The following is a 15,569-nucleotide window of genomic DNA, read 5'->3' as shown; positions in this document are numbered from 1 at the left end:
TGATTGGGGTGGCCATCTCAACACATTTACAGGATTGTAACTATGTGAGAGTGTTTACTCACACTGGATGAAACGTGCACCTTTTGCTACTATTAAAAAAGAGCTCATGGGGGTGTTGCATCTACTAGTAATCAAACATAGTTTTGAATTTGTAGCTCTCAAATGTTGTGGGTGGCTCTGAGAGTGTTTGGGCAAAATGGATGAAACATGCAATATCTTTTTCCTAATATTAAAAAAGAGCTCAAGGGGTGGAGGTGCTATATCTACTAGAAATCGAACAAAATTTTGAATTTATAGTTTTAAATCATTAGGATGGCCATCTCAATGTAGTTATAAGATTATAACTGCGTGAGAGTTTACTCAAACTAGATGAAACGTGCATCTTTTTCTAATATTAAAAAAGAGCTCAAAGGGGTGTTGCATCTACTAGCAATCCAACAAAGTTTTGAATTTATAGTTCTCAAATGATGTGGGTGGCTATGAGAGTGTTTGGTCAAAATAGATGAAACATGCAATATCATTTTCCTAATATTAAAAAAGAGCTCTAGGGGGTGGGGGTGTTGTATCTACTAGAAATCAAATAAATTTTTTAATTTATAGTCTCAAATGATTGGGGTGGCCATATCAACGTAGTTACAGTTTTGTAACTGAGTGAAAGTGTTTATTCACACTGGATGAAACGTACACCTTTTCCTATTATTAAAACAAAGCTCAGGGGGGTGTTGCATCTACTAGCAGTCAAACAAAGTTTTGAATTTATAGCTCGCAAATGATGGGGGTGGCTATGAGAGTGTTTGGTAAAAATTGATGAAACGTGCTATATCCTTTTCCTAACATTAGAAAAGAGCTCAAGGATTGTGGGGGTGCTGTATCTACTAGAAATAAAATAAAATTTTGAATTTATAGTCTCAAATTATTTTGCTGGCCATCTCAACATAGTTACTGGATTGTAACTGCGTAAGAGTGTTTACTCACACTCAATCCAACATGCACCTTTTTCTACTTTTAAAAAAGTGCTCAAGGGGGTGTTGCATCAACTAGCAATCAAACAAACTTTTGAAGTTTCGAATTTATACCTCTCAAATTATGTGGGTGGCTATGAGAGTGTTTGGTCAAAATGGATGAAACATGCAACATCTTTTTCCTAATATTAAAAAGGAGCTCAAGGCGGTGGGGGTGCTGTATCAACTAGAAATCAAACAAATTTTTGAATTTATAGTCTCAAGTCATCTGAACGTAGTTACTGGATTGTAACAGCGTGTGAGTGTTTACTCACATTGGATCAAACGTGCACCTTTTTCTGTTATTAAAAAAGGACTCAAGGGGGTGTTGCATCTACTAGCAATCAAACAATGTTTTAAATTTATAGCTCTCAAATGATGTGCGTGGCTATGAGAGTGTTTGGTCAAAATGGATGAAACGTGCAATATCTTTTCCTAATATTAGCTCAAGGAGGTGGGGGTGGTGTATCTACTAGAAATCAAACAAATTTTGTAGTTATCTCAACGTAGTTACAAGATTGTAACTGTGGGAGAGTCTTTCCTCGCACTGGATGAAACGTGCACCTTTTCCTACTATTAAAAAAGAGCTCAAGCGGTGTTGCATCTACTAGCAATCAAACGAAGTCTTGAATTTTAAGCTCTCAAATGATGTGGGTGGCTATAAGAGTGTTTGGTCAAAATGGACGAAAACCTGCAATATCCTTTTCCTAATGTTAAAAAAGAGCTCAATGGGGTGGTGTTGTATCTACTAGAAATCAAACAAATTTTTAAATTTGTAGTCTCAAATGGTTACGGTGGCTATTTCAACGTAGTTACAGGATTGTAACTACGTGAGAGTCTTTCCTCACACTAGATGAAACGTGCACATTTTCCTACTATTAAAAAAGAGCTCAAGGGGTGTTGCATCTACTAGTAATCAAACAAAGTTTTGAATTTATAGCTCTCAAATGATGTGGGTGGCTATGAGAGTGTTTGTTCAAAATGGATGAAACTTGCAATATCCTTTTCCTAACATTAAAAAACAGCTCAAGGGGTGGGTGTGCTGTATCTACTAGAAATCAAACATAATTTTGAATTTATAGTCTCAAATAATTGGGGTGGACATCTCAACGTAGTTACAGGATTGTAACTGTGTCAAAGTGTTTTCTCACACTGGATGAAACATGCACCTTTTTCCTACTATTAAAAAAGAGCTCAAGAGGGTGTTGCATCTACTAGTAATCAAACAAAGTTTTAAATTTATAGCTCTCAAATGATGTGGGTGGCTATGAGCGTGTTTGGCAAAATGGATGAAACGTGCAATATCCTTTACCTAATATTAAAAAAGAGCTCAAAGGGGTGGGGGTGCTGTATCTACTAGAAATCAAACAAATTTTTGAATTTATAGTCTCAGATGATTGAGGTGGCCATCTCAACGCAGTTACAGGATTTTAACTGCGTGAGAGTGTTTACTCACACTGGATGAAACGTGCACATTTTCCTACTATTAAAAAAGAGCTCAAGAGGGTGTTGCATCTACTAGTAATCAAACAAAGTTTTAAATTTATAGCTCTCAAATGATGTGGGTGGCTATGAGCGTGTTTGGCAAAATGGATGAAACGTGCAATATCCTTTACCTAATATTAAAAAAGAGCTCAAAGGGGTGGGGGTGCTGTATCTACTAGAAATCAAACAAATTTTTGAATTTATAGTCTCAAATGATTGGGGTGGTCATCTCAACGCAGTTACAGGATTATAACTGCGTGAGAGTGTTTACTCACACTGGATGAAACGTGCACCTGTTGCTACTATTAAAAAAGAGCTTATGGGGGTGTTGCATCTACTAGTAATCAAATATAGTTTTGAATTTATAGCTCTCAAATTATGTGGGTGGCTATGAGAGTGTTTGGGCAAAATGGATGAAACGTGCAATATCTTTTTCCTAATATTAAAAAAGAGCTCAAGGGGTGGAGGTGCTATATCTACTAGAAATCAAACAAAATTTTGAATTTATAATTTTAAATCATTAGGATGGCTATCTCAATGTAGTTATAAGATTATAACTGCGTGAGAGTTTACTCAAACTAGATGAAACGTGCATCTTTTTCTAATATTAAAAAAGAGCTCAAGGTGGTGTTGCATCTACTAACAATCAAACAAAGTTTTGAATTTATAATTCTCAAATGATGTGGGTGGATATGAGAGTGTTTGGTCAAAATGGATGAAACATGCAATATCCTTTTCCTAAATAATGTGGGTGGATATGAGAGTGTTTAGTCAAAATGGATGAAACATGCAATATCCTTTTCCTACTATTAAGAAAGAGCTTAAGAGGGTGCTGCATCTACTAACAATCAAACAAAGTTTTAAATTCAATTAATGATTGAATACAATCAATCATTGAATGATTGCAGTTAAAAATGGATATGGACTTATTTTGACTTTAAAGCAAAAAATGGGCCATAACTACCAAAGTTAAACGGGGTCAACCTAAAGTTTTACAAGGGTTACCGTAATTTATACAGTCTACCAGATAGTAGACGCTGTTTAATTTTGGGTAATTGGTATATTGTTCTTGTAGATTAGCTTTTTCAGAGATGTCAAAGAACAAAATAATACATTCATCATAATTAGCACCAATATCCTTTTCAACAGATTTTGTGGATGTATGCATGATTGAGGGTAGTTTGCATTGGCTGAGCAGAGGTGATAACATTTAGTGTCTCAACCGCCTTCTCCTCTGTATACTACTTCAAAAGATCCTGATAGTGGTTCCATTCCACATGAGTCTGTGTAATGGGGAGTTTACCAAATGGATTCTTTTTTACAAACTCTTGCACATTGTTTGTCATTGCTAAGCGATCTAGATACATTTGAATGTCGCCTCCAAGTCCTGTAGTAAAACAACAAGGCACCAAGAATGATTTAAGCCAAAATATTTTAATTCCATAACAAACCAAGTATTTTAACTCCATTATCAATAACTAACCAAGTGAGTTGTCATCAAATCTTGCACAGTCACAACTCAAAGGAAAGATTCCAGTGTTGGCCTAAATAATCAATCACAACAATCATCATTAAAGTTGTTATAAGCATCTATATGTTTTTTTTTTTAATTGTGGTAAGCATCGCTTCACCATGTATGGCTCACAAAATGTGAATTAAAAACAAAACTCACCGGGTTGCAGATCGCTTTATATGGACTATCGTCCACAAGCAATGTGTTGGTTTCATTATATTGTGCGTATTTTTCCCACACTTTCGCAAGTTGCTTGATGAATACTGGTTTTCCAATTCTTGAAATGTTTTTGCATTCCTCCTGGCTCTAGAGAAATCATGTAAACAAATCAGAACAAAAATTTGCCCAAAAAACCAAAAAGAGATAGGGATAGTCAAAGAAAATTCCTTAAGATGGTTCAGAAAAATTTACCCAACAAAAAATCAACTTGGTTTGAAGATCATGAAACATATCAACCACCATTTGCAAATTATTCCTGCAAAATGAAGTACATAATATATAAAAGTGCACATATTTTACGTATATAAAATGAAAAAAGCTCTTGAGTTGAGTATTACTTAGTTCTTGATGACCATATAGCAACATCAAATTTCTGGAGGCAAAACTCTAGAAATTCGTCACAATGTGGCCTCTTGTAAACTGAAAAGAAATAATAAAGTCCTATTAATGTATGAGACCTTAAAAAAATAAATAAATAGCAACAAAAGTATATTATTAGATATTATCATAATAATGATTGCAAAGAAAATTGAAATATCAATTTCACCCTTTTTATCCTTAAACTCTTTATCAAATTGAGCAAAATGAGAAGTAATATAGCAACGAACAATGTGGACCAAAATTCCATTCATGTCAAGGATAAGGAGCTTCTTCTGCCCTTTCTTAGCATAACATTCACTCTCATTCTCTTCTATGTTGACACTAGTTCCAAATTTCCTCTTTTTCCCTCGATTCTTCATTTGAAGCGACGGTCAGGTTAGCATGCAAGATTCGCATCCATTACACCAAGAAAGAGAAATGAACAAAAGAAAAGGGCATTCGCATTCTTTACAACATGAAAGCAAGAAAAGGGCACATACCTGTTTAACATCATAGTGGTCAAAATCTGGAGCTAGGTCATCATCACTATAATTTAAAAGCTGCCCAACATCAACACCTTTTTTAACTAGATATTTATTTCTATCTTTCCACTCCGTATTGGCCTTAGTATACCCATTTGTATGCGTTCTCCAATCTTTATCCTTATGCCTGCTCAAGCTCATTAACTTCACATTAGTTGTACTTTTTAATTTTACTTTATCCTTTCTCTCCAAATCCAACTGTCAATGGCATAAATCTGCACGGTAGTATGCTATGTGTTGAAAACAAATGCATGGCACACGAGCATATTTGATCTATAGTTGAGAACAGTGTTTTGCAGGTAACGTAACCATACGGTTGGGCTCACAATATGGCAGCCAATCAATCTGTACCAATTTAAAAATATAGCAAAGTAGTTAGTTCTATTTCCATTTCATCGACACTATTTTCAGCCAAGGAGGAAAAAAAAAAGAGAGAGGCAAGGAATACAAAAAAGGAGGAACTTACATCGTCCACCTTTATCTGAGAGAAGAAAGGGATGAATTCGGCAACAGAGGGTTCATTCTTAGTTGATTTTTCTTTTATCGTTTTCATCCATCCTAAAATTTATGGAAACTCGGTTGGCTTAGGAACCAATCCTCAGAAAGATGGAAATCGCTCTAATGCAAATACCTACAAAAGAAAATGCAAATCATATATGAACATAATAAATATACTATCAATTGAAATGAGTAATTCTTATTACTATGTAAAGACCTTACCATTAGAGCTAAAGAAAAACCTTCCAACATCTTGGATTTTTCGCTCTCACAACCTTCCACCGCATTTCTCATTGCACATTTGAGGGTTCCAAGTGTTGCGGCCCCCCAAACATAGTCATCTATTTCCTCCAAATTTAGAAGTGGTAAATACATTGGCGCTATGGTCCTTGAACTATTGGCCAAAATTACTTGTCCCAACAAATACAGTAGGTAAGCCTTCGCAAACGCCTCTATTTTTTATTCATTGGCATCTTCAGGGACTTTTTCAAATTTACCCTTCAATTTGTTTACATCAATCATAAATGTTTCCTTTCCATTTTTAATTTGGAGCAGCGCTCTAGCTTCGGACTCTTCTAAATTTAAATGTTCTCTTATTACTCCAATACTGCTTTTATACTCTTTTCCTGACACTTGCTCCCATCAATTGGAAACCCTGTTATGTACAATATATTCTCAAGGCCAATGTCAAGATAGAAAACCTCTTCTTCACTAGTAAATGAAAAACACGAGCTCTCAACATCGTATTTAAGAACTAATGCAATCAAAAACCGCAAATTTTGTCTTAACGATTTATTTTCATGAGAAATGCACTCTTTCAAATGGAAAAATGACCTAAAACAAGTCTTCTCCACTAACAAAGCCACTCTTGGATCGACCTTCCAAGAGAGAAAATTGTTTAAGTGCATTCCACTTTCCAAAACTTTCGGTAGGAGTCCCATTGTCTGCCAACATAGATAGCATTCATTAGAATCCCTTGACAAAACGTACTTGTAGTAAAGCTGTAAAGCATGTGGAGCATATGAGCATCATCGTTTACAGGTCAAAATTATCTACTTAATGCTAACCAAAATAAGGACAACACATAGATGTGATTGACAAAAAAATTACAAAAAACTGCAATTTAGCTTGACTCAATCATTGATTAAAACACTGAAACAGAATTGTAAACTTTCTAGAGAATGCTCAGAATGAGATCTTGAACTTTCATTTACAACAGAATTGTTAATAATCTAACAAGAATACACCTAATTTCAGGCAATGAACAAGCAACGTAGCAAATTTTGTCATTGATTTCTGAAATTGAAACCTAATATTACTTGGGTTTTCGGAGACGGAGACTGGGGACGACGGGTTTCTTCGATGGAGAGAGAGGGGACGAACTTCGGAGCGGCGACTGGTTTTACATACCTTATAGCTGTAAAGCATGTTGAAAGGGCCTCTAATACGGAAGTTTCCGTGCCCTTTCGATTGGATAGCGCAAGGGCGCTTTCCAATTCAAGCATAGACGCGGGAAAAGTCTCAATAGCGCAGGAGTGCTTTTGTTTAGAAAGGGACTACCGTAATTTATACACGATCTACCATAGAGATGATCCTGTTTAATTTTGGGTAATGGACAATTTTATTTTAAAGCAAAAAGGTGCCTATTTGTGATTAACTCGAGCATCGTTTTTATAAAATGTGACGAACACCATTTTTAATTATGTCCGTCGAAATTGAGGGCTCGTTTAATTCGCTGATTCGAGTTTTTAATTCGAGTTGAGATGTGACTTTATGTGAGAGTTTTTACTGTAGTAAAAAAGTTAGATGTAATTGTTTGTGAGAGCTTTTTACTGTAGAAAAACTCGAATCAGCGAAATGAACGGGGCCTGACTCTATTTAGTGGTCATGGCCCATTTTATTCATATTAATGTGTTTTGCCTCATGTTATACGTAAGAAGCCAATCCAACAAAGCCAACACAAAACTAAGGATTGGAGAAATTACAATGAAAGTTACACTGCTTACAATAAGTTGTGGGAAGATCGACTCCAATACTATATGATAATCTTGTTTGAAAGTGTACGAGACAGAAATTTTGTTTAGAAGACCAGCTGAGGAAATTTGTGTGGACCAGCTGGCAACATTTTTTTTTTTATTGAGGTGTTAAAGGGAAATTTCATTTGACAAAACTATAAAAAATGAGTAGAATTTTGACACCTATAAAAAAATGAATAGAATTCTATAAAATTTCAAAAAAAAAAAAACGATTAGAATATGTTTAACAAGAAAATTTTTGTATGTTTTACATTAGACCCAACCTAATTTCATTTGGGAACTTAAAGTGAGTGGATTAACCACGTTAATCTTCATTTCCATTTCATTTATCTTGGTTGAATCCCAATTCTCAAAAATCATGAATTGATTAAAAAGTTTGTTTATAAACTTTCATTTCTAAGTTAAGGCACACTAGTATGGTACAATTGTATATAATTAAACTTGATTGTTTAGAGGGAAGGATTTAGACTCTTGTATCGATTTGCTTCCGGGGACGACGCCAATCTATTGCTCCGTACTAAATGGCGCCTGCAGAGATGAAAAAGTTAAAGAAGCAACTTGGTGAGTTAGCGGAAAAGGGATGTATTAGGAACAGTACTTCCCCGTGGGGTGCACCTGCTCTATTCGCGAAGAAGCACGATGGATCTCTTCGGTTGTGTATCGACTACTGATAGTTGAATAGAGTTATCGTGAAAAATAAGTACCCATTGCCAAGGACCGATGAGTTGTTCGATCAGTTGGGAGAATCACGATATTACTCTAAAATCACTTGAGATCCAGGTACCATCAGTTGAAGATTAGGGAGGAGGATATTCCGAAAACAAACTTCAGAACTCAGTATGGGCATTTTGAATTTCTAGTAATGCCTTTTGGGTTGACAAATGCTCCTACCGCTTTCATGGATTTGATAAACCGAGTCTTCTGGCCGTATCTAGACCAGTTTGTGATAGCCTTCATTGAATTTCTAATAATGCCTTTTGAGTTGACAAATGCCCATACCGCTTTCATGCAATACCCCGACCGACCGTATCTGGACCAGTTTGTGATAGTCTTCATTGACGACATTCTAGTTTACTCGAAGACCTGATTGAAGGGAAAATTTGGTGGAGGGAGAGCATTTGATGAGCGCTTGGACTTGCCTCCGAGACTGGGCATTTTGTATTGCACGCGCGTGCGATGCACGTGGCTCATAATTTATGTTATAAAAACATGCGAATATCAAGGAGATGTTGGGAACATTATGATAAATGTCAATAGAGTGAGTGATAAGTCGAGGTTTTCTGTATAATTTTACAGGCGTGTGTTAAGTATGCATTTATAAACTAGATGAAATTTCAACATTCTTTACAGGTATAAGTTACAAGTGCATTATAAACTACATGTCGTTTAAACAACTACTCATGTCGTTTAAACAACTTTTTTTTTTGTTATTACAATCAGAATTAAACAACTTTTTTTTTTTTTGAGTTATTAAAATCAGAATAACAAAGTTGAGCTGTTTGGATAAAGAGAAATTTTCTCAAAAAAGTAGAAAGAGAGAAAATGAAACATAGAAAGTAAAAAACGACATTGAATACACATATTGTGTATGTATATACACACACGATATATGTATATGTAGACAGAACATACTTGAGAGAGAGATTCAACTGATGTGCTTTTGATCATACAAATTCAACTGCTTGTATTAGTTTATATTAATTGATTGATTGCACTGTCAAAATTTTAATAAATAACTTTAAAAGGTTTTTAGTATTTTTGTTCCTTGATCTTTATGTTTACAATGTGAAGTTAAATTATGAAATACAGACAGTCAACAAAACCATATTTTAAGAGAGTACGATGCAATTTCAAATAATATATATTTTTATAAGTAGCAAAAAGCACATGTTAAATAATAAATATTAGGTAATTATATATAGATATAAAAATTAATACGGGTAATTTAGCAAAATAGTTCAATTCTGCACTATGTTTTAAAAAAATAACCCACGTTTTATTTTATTAAATAAATATGTCTTTATTTAGATTACTTGGTAAGTAATTCAGTTATTATAAATGTGAACACGCTTTACTTTAACCAAAAGTTTTTACAGTGCTAGACTTTCCCTCCAACTCCATAGCTAGAACCAAAACTTAAAATTTTGTAGAAACCCATTGCCGGTCTCTCGCTCATATTTCTCTCCAAACCTCGCTCTCGCTTAGATTTCTCGCTCTCGCTCAAATTTCTCAACACTCGCTCAGAAGAGAAACCCAATAGTTTCTCGCTCATATTTCTTTCCAAACCTCACAACCTCGCTCTCGCTCAGATTTCTTAACGCTCGCTCACAGATTCTTTACAACCCTCGCTTAGAAGGTAACTTTCGCGAATTTTAGGGGCAAGTCTATTTTTTTAATTCTTTAATTCTTTAATTCTTTAACCCAATAAGACATGTGCACCCCGTGGCCATTTTGGTACTTTTCATTTCAGCACTCGTTCACTTATTTATTTTTTTTAATTATCCATTAACCCAGTTATAAACCTGTAACCCAGTTTCTGGTGATACGTGAAAACTAATTTGAAGTTTAGTGGTTCACTTACTCATTTAGCTATTTTACCTTTTTATTGTATTTCTTTTTTGTTTTTGGGGATGAATAACATTTATCTTTATGTACTTTTATGCACCATCATAATTAGAAGCTATCTAGAAACTAAAATACAGTCAATCATTGATTGACTGATTGCACTGATTGAATCCAGTCAATCATTGATTGGCAGAAAAACTAGTGCCCATACGCTGGAAAAGCATCGCCTTTGCGCTCACAAGCTGAATTCATCGATGATGCTCAAATTCTATATATAGGTTTGAAGAGTAATTTCTGTTATTTTTGTGTTTACTGTTATTTAATTGCAGTATTTTTTATTTTCTTAAGTTTGATTTTCAATTCTAGTGTTTTCATTTTTTTTTTTTTGGAAGCTATCTAATTATGATATTATTAAAGGTATCAAGATGGTCTTCGATTTTCTTAACACTATTAATTTTAAGCCAGTTTCAACATATTAATGTGTCTCTGTTGTGAGTTCATGTTCAAACCTGGTTGTTTGATTCCAAATTTTTATGCTCGTGATAGTGAAATTGTGGTGATTATGCTGATTTTTTTTCTCCATTCTTGTGTGTTAGATACATCAGTAGTGGCAAACATAAAAAACTGGGTCGTTGCCCAAGATCTCAATGCAATCATGGATTGGGATGTCCATCCCAGAGTGGCGGAGAAAGTGAGAACCACTTGTTTTAAGTGGTTCTTAGACATAAAAAATACAGCAAGTGCTGCGGAGGTGAAACAAAGTGTACAATTAGTAAATGCACTTTGTCATTTTTATGACCGTGAAGAACATTGTTTTTGTATTAATAATCATAGAATTTATTTAGGTTTAGAAGATGTTTTTACATCACGGGACTACCGATCGATGAATTTCCAGTTTCAGAATATGAAACTGCTAATATTAATAATCTTATAAAAGAACATTTAGGCCCTGAGATACGGGAGATAGAGTTGTTAGTCAGGGGTAAAAGTAAACAAATAAGATTTGTCCGTCTTAGAGAGCATTATCAGAATCTCCCATTGGATTCTAATGACGCAACTGTAATTAGATATACAAAAGCTTATTTATTGTATATAGTATGAAGTATTATTGTAAATCTTTCTTCTCAAAATAGGGTTTCTCCCATGTATCTTTGACTTCTTAATTTAGAATATGTAAATAAATACGCTTGGGGTTGTGCAACCTTCGCCAACCTAATTGCTTCATTGGAAAAAAAATCTCTCAGCTGTGAGTAGATTCGCATTTATATTAATGGTAAGATTTATTTCATTTATCACTTATTTTATTTTGTTTGTTCTTCTTTATTGTTATTTTTCTCTATAACTTCTTTACTTTTACAAGTTTTTACTTTTGAAAGGTTTAAGCCAATCCAAAAATATACGCTTGAACATCAAAATACAATAAGACCAGTAGAGTTTCCACTTTTTTGGGATGGATTAGGAGTGTTAATAAAGCGTCGATGAACAACCGCAGTTTGAAAAAGGCCCATGAATATGTGGCCATGTTAGATTCTATTGTTGAAGATGATGTAAGTTTTTTCGTTTTGCTTTCCTTTATACTTTTGTTGTTTCTTTTGAAGAGTGTTCTAATTCTTCAATAATGATATTTGTAGATTGAATGGGAACCGCATACGAGAATTAATGAATGAATTGGAGAAGAAGATAGGGAACAACTTGATATGAGGTTTGCTCGAGTTCCCTACATTTGCTTTGTAACCGTAGCATAACATATGCCTGAAAAGAGCCCAAGGCAATTAGGCCTTAATGAGGCACAAGTTCCCGAATTTGCTCCCGTGCGGCCAATCAGATTAATTAACCTAAGTGTTAATAAAAATAAGGATTGACGCACTCACAAAAAATATGCGCGCTTCTTTGAGAGTTGGACAAATCGATGACAATATTTAATAATACAAGGTAAACACTTAAGAATCCATTTGTAACAGTTTTATTATTGCTTATTACATTACATGCTTTAAAAAATATTTTTTATTTTTATTTTGGAGTAGGAGACTTTGTTAGGACAGGTGATGGTGAAGTTGATCATGATCCGGTTGCTCCTCACAGTCCTCAAGATCCAATTGTTTCTGTCAATTACTAAAAAATCACTCCTCTAGATCCAGTTGCTTCTGTTAATTACTAAACTCCTCTAGATCCAGTTGTTTTTGTCAGTTCGGTGTTTAGAATCACTCCTCGAGATCCGGTTGCTCCTTCCATTGTTGGAGAAGCTCCTCACAAGCCGGTTGCTCCTGCCATTGTACGTGAGCGTACCCTACTAACGTACTAAAGGGGCATTCGCTCGGTGTTTAGGATCACTCCTCGAGATCCGGTTGCTCCTTCCATTGTTGGGGAAGCTCCTCACACGCCGGTCACTCCTACCATTGTTGGAGAAACCCCTCACACTCAAATTACTACTGTTCCTCAAGATCCGGTTATTACTCAAGTATGAAACTTTAAAAGGGACAATGATAGAGTGCTAAGGACAATCACGAATGTTCTGAATAGGCCCAGCTTATCAGGAATAAAAAAAGAAAAAATAGAAAGCATGAAGGTGCACACACACACATATATACACGCACAATTTTCTACTGTTTTGGAACCAAAAAAGGGGCCCAAAAAAAGAATAAAGTGGTAGAAACGTTATTAAGAGATGGATTCCATTTTCTGAAAAAATTGTTGAGTAATGTGAAAAAAAGAAAAATAACGATGAAACATTTTCAAAGCATGACATACCTATTTGTAGTGGAATTTGAAGACAAGTCTTGGCAGACAAATCCATTTGTCTGTCTTCATATTCATCATCGTCTACGAGGAATGCAGCCTCCATCAGAGTTTTAATAAAGACCAAACCGAAACAAGTGCTGCATTTGGAATAGAGAGATTTTAAGGGTTAAAAAAATTCGTAGAAAATCTTAGAAACAAAAAAATAATTGTAATAATGATAAATAACATAAAAAATAGCCTGCAGATCAAACGAAATCTGTACCTCACACCAAGGAAAAAAACAAACGCGACGGATATGGGCAAGGTAGAGAGAGAGGGGGGTAGAAACCCATCTAAGTTTGATGGAAGGAGAGAGAGGGGGTTGTGAGAGAAGCTGCGGCGGGTTGAGTTGAGTTTAGATTTAGGGCTGAGGAAATGGGGTACGGCTGTGTAGTGGGTCCCACAAACATAAGGAGAGAGGTTAAGGTTCCGTTCACTTCGCTGATTCGAGTTTGTAATTCGAGTTGAGATGTGATTTTATGTGAGAGTTTTTTACTGTAGTAAAAAAGTTAGATGTGATTGTTTGTGAGAGCTTTTTACTGTAACAAAACTCGAATTCTAAACTCGAATTGGTGAAGTGAACGGGACCTAATTTCGCATATGATTCTTGAGATTTCACATTAATTTAATTTGATTCTTGACTTTTGACTTTTAAAATTTCTCATGATTTTTGAGTTTTTATTTTATTTTAGTTTAAATTTTTTTATTAATTAAGTATTAAATCTTTGATAAAATTTATAAAAATGAGAGATCAAAATTTGAAAATCTAAAATTTAAAAGCTAAATCAATACAAAATTAAAAGTTAATTTTGATAAATAATCTTTAAAATTTGGTCGTTTTTACTTTTAGTACCTATTTTGGTGGTTTTGTTTGCCGTCATCACATACATGTGCATTTTTTTTATTTCGGTTGTATTTTTTTTCCCTCGGAACTTCTGATTTGTGATTCGTCTTTTCTTGAGAAGTTATTATTGGCTCTGTTTGGTAATGCTTTTGGGAAGCTAAAAGCACTTTTTTTTCAGCTAAAGTTTGAAATGTGTTTGGTAAACACATAAAAATAGATTCTTAAAAAATCTAGAAGCTATTTTTCATCTGAAATCAGAGTAGCTCATTTGCTGCTTCTGATTTCAGATTCTGCGGGAAGCTAAACGGAGCCATTAATGAAATATTGGTTATTCCCAAAATAACCCGATCTCTCCATCGTCCTCGTGCACACTTCTCCTCAGCCCCTCCCCCTAAAACTCTCAGCCTCTCAACCTTCGCTTCTCTTGCCTCAGCCTCTCAGCCTCCTCTCGTGCTCTCTCGCCTCACCCTCCCTCAGCCTCAACCTTCGCTCTCTCAGCCAAAGCTCTCTCCCTCAGTTTATTTTTCTTCTCTCTCTCGGACTCCCTCTCTCCGTTTATCTCCTTCGATTGTCGGCGGTGGAGTCCCCAAAATCTCTGTTCATCGCTGGCTAGGACCGGCGGATCTGGTTGAAGCTCGCAATCTCTACATTTGTAAGTGCTCGATTGAACTTTTTTTTTTAATGTCGATTTGGTGTATGGCTTGATGAAATTTGGGTTTTGAATGTTGATTTAGTGTTGGTGGTTTCGAATGTCGATTTGGGTTTCCAGATTTTGTACAAAATTTTGTACAAAATCTGCCATTTGATCTCGTAAATTTATTTTTCCAGAATACTCCAAATCTGTTGGAGTTTTGTTGAGTTCCTTGAAATTGCTAATCGCTGCATTACCCTTTTCCTTATGTTGATCTTTATTGCTGAATATCTTGATGAGAAACAGTTGTGCAAAAGCTGAGATTATAGGACAAATTTTGCAGTTTCGGTTCACTGTAATGTATATGAATTGTTTCTGGTGTTTTGGTTCATCTGGGCATAGGCTCCGTTAGTAATGCTGCCATTGAAGAAACAGGGAAAACGGAAAAGAAATGGTCAAGATTAGGAACCAACCATCTGAAATGCAACTGCCAATGTTAATGAAATTAAAAAAAAATGAAAGACATTAAGAAATTAAAAAAAAACCGTTAGAGAGAAGAACATGACTAATTTTTCATCCTTCTTCTTGGAATTTGAAAACCTAGTTTTTATTTTTCTGTTTTATTTATTATTCACGATTTTTAGATAGTTAGACATGATCTTTATTATTAGTATGTGGAATTAAATTGGGATTCTTTGATTGATTATTTGAATGAATGTGTGATTGATTTTCATCATATCAATTTGTTGTCTTAGATCTGATTCTTGTGAATGAATGGCCATTATTTACATGTTTGAGATATTGTATGAAGAACTGAAAAGTGAAATATGATATCTGACCATTAAGGCAATAAACTTGGGGTTTGAGTTATATAGAGATATAAACACACCCCTGTGATTCGTTTGATTCATGTTCGACCCGTACACTGTGGATTTTTACCAACAACATCCTTTGATCATTTCTCCACCTACCTCCAAAACCTTTTTTCTCCATAACGAAATCTAGAAACTCCCACTCAACATGATCGTATGCTTTCTCTTCTTGAGTTCGTTAGAGCTTTATGGAATTTGCAGTTCTAGGATATTGAGGTTGGGAAT

At 34.9% G+C, this 15,569-nt stretch overlaps 1 protein-coding gene and 1 long non-coding RNA gene across 2 annotated transcripts; both read right to left on the bottom strand.

The window, feature by feature from the left end:
- Window positions 1-3,646: 3,646 nt before the first annotated feature.
- LOC21406077 lies at window positions 3,647-4,958 on the bottom strand. The gene is made up of 6 exons (XM_024170725.1): window positions 4,766-4,958; window positions 4,557-4,638; window positions 4,411-4,474; window positions 4,159-4,305; window positions 3,970-4,030; window positions 3,647-3,873 (listed from the first exon to the last, which is right to left on the bottom strand). The coding sequence occupies exons 1-6, from the start codon at window positions 4,956-4,958 to the stop codon at window positions 3,728-3,730; spliced, it is 693 nt and encodes a 230-aa protein (XP_024026493.1). The 3' UTR covers window positions 3,647-3,727.
- A 7,150-nt stretch (window positions 4,959-12,108) lies between these two features.
- LOC112093067 lies at window positions 12,109-13,305 on the bottom strand. Its single transcript, XR_002902900.1, has 3 exons — window positions 13,221-13,305; window positions 12,968-13,095; window positions 12,109-12,609 (listed from the first exon to the last, which is right to left on the bottom strand). It is a non-coding gene; the product is annotated as an uncharacterized LOC112093067 (long non-coding RNA).
- Window positions 13,306-15,569: the final 2,264 nt, after the last annotated feature.

This window comes from Morus notabilis, unplaced genomic scaffold (assembly GCF_000414095.1).
Source record: "Morus notabilis unplaced genomic scaffold, ASM41409v2 Scaffold69, whole genome shotgun sequence".
NCBI lineage: Eukaryota > Viridiplantae > Streptophyta > Magnoliopsida > Rosales > Moraceae > Morus > Morus notabilis.
Note: the sequence above shows the minus strand (reverse complement) of the source record. Positions and strands in the feature narration are given on the sequence as shown.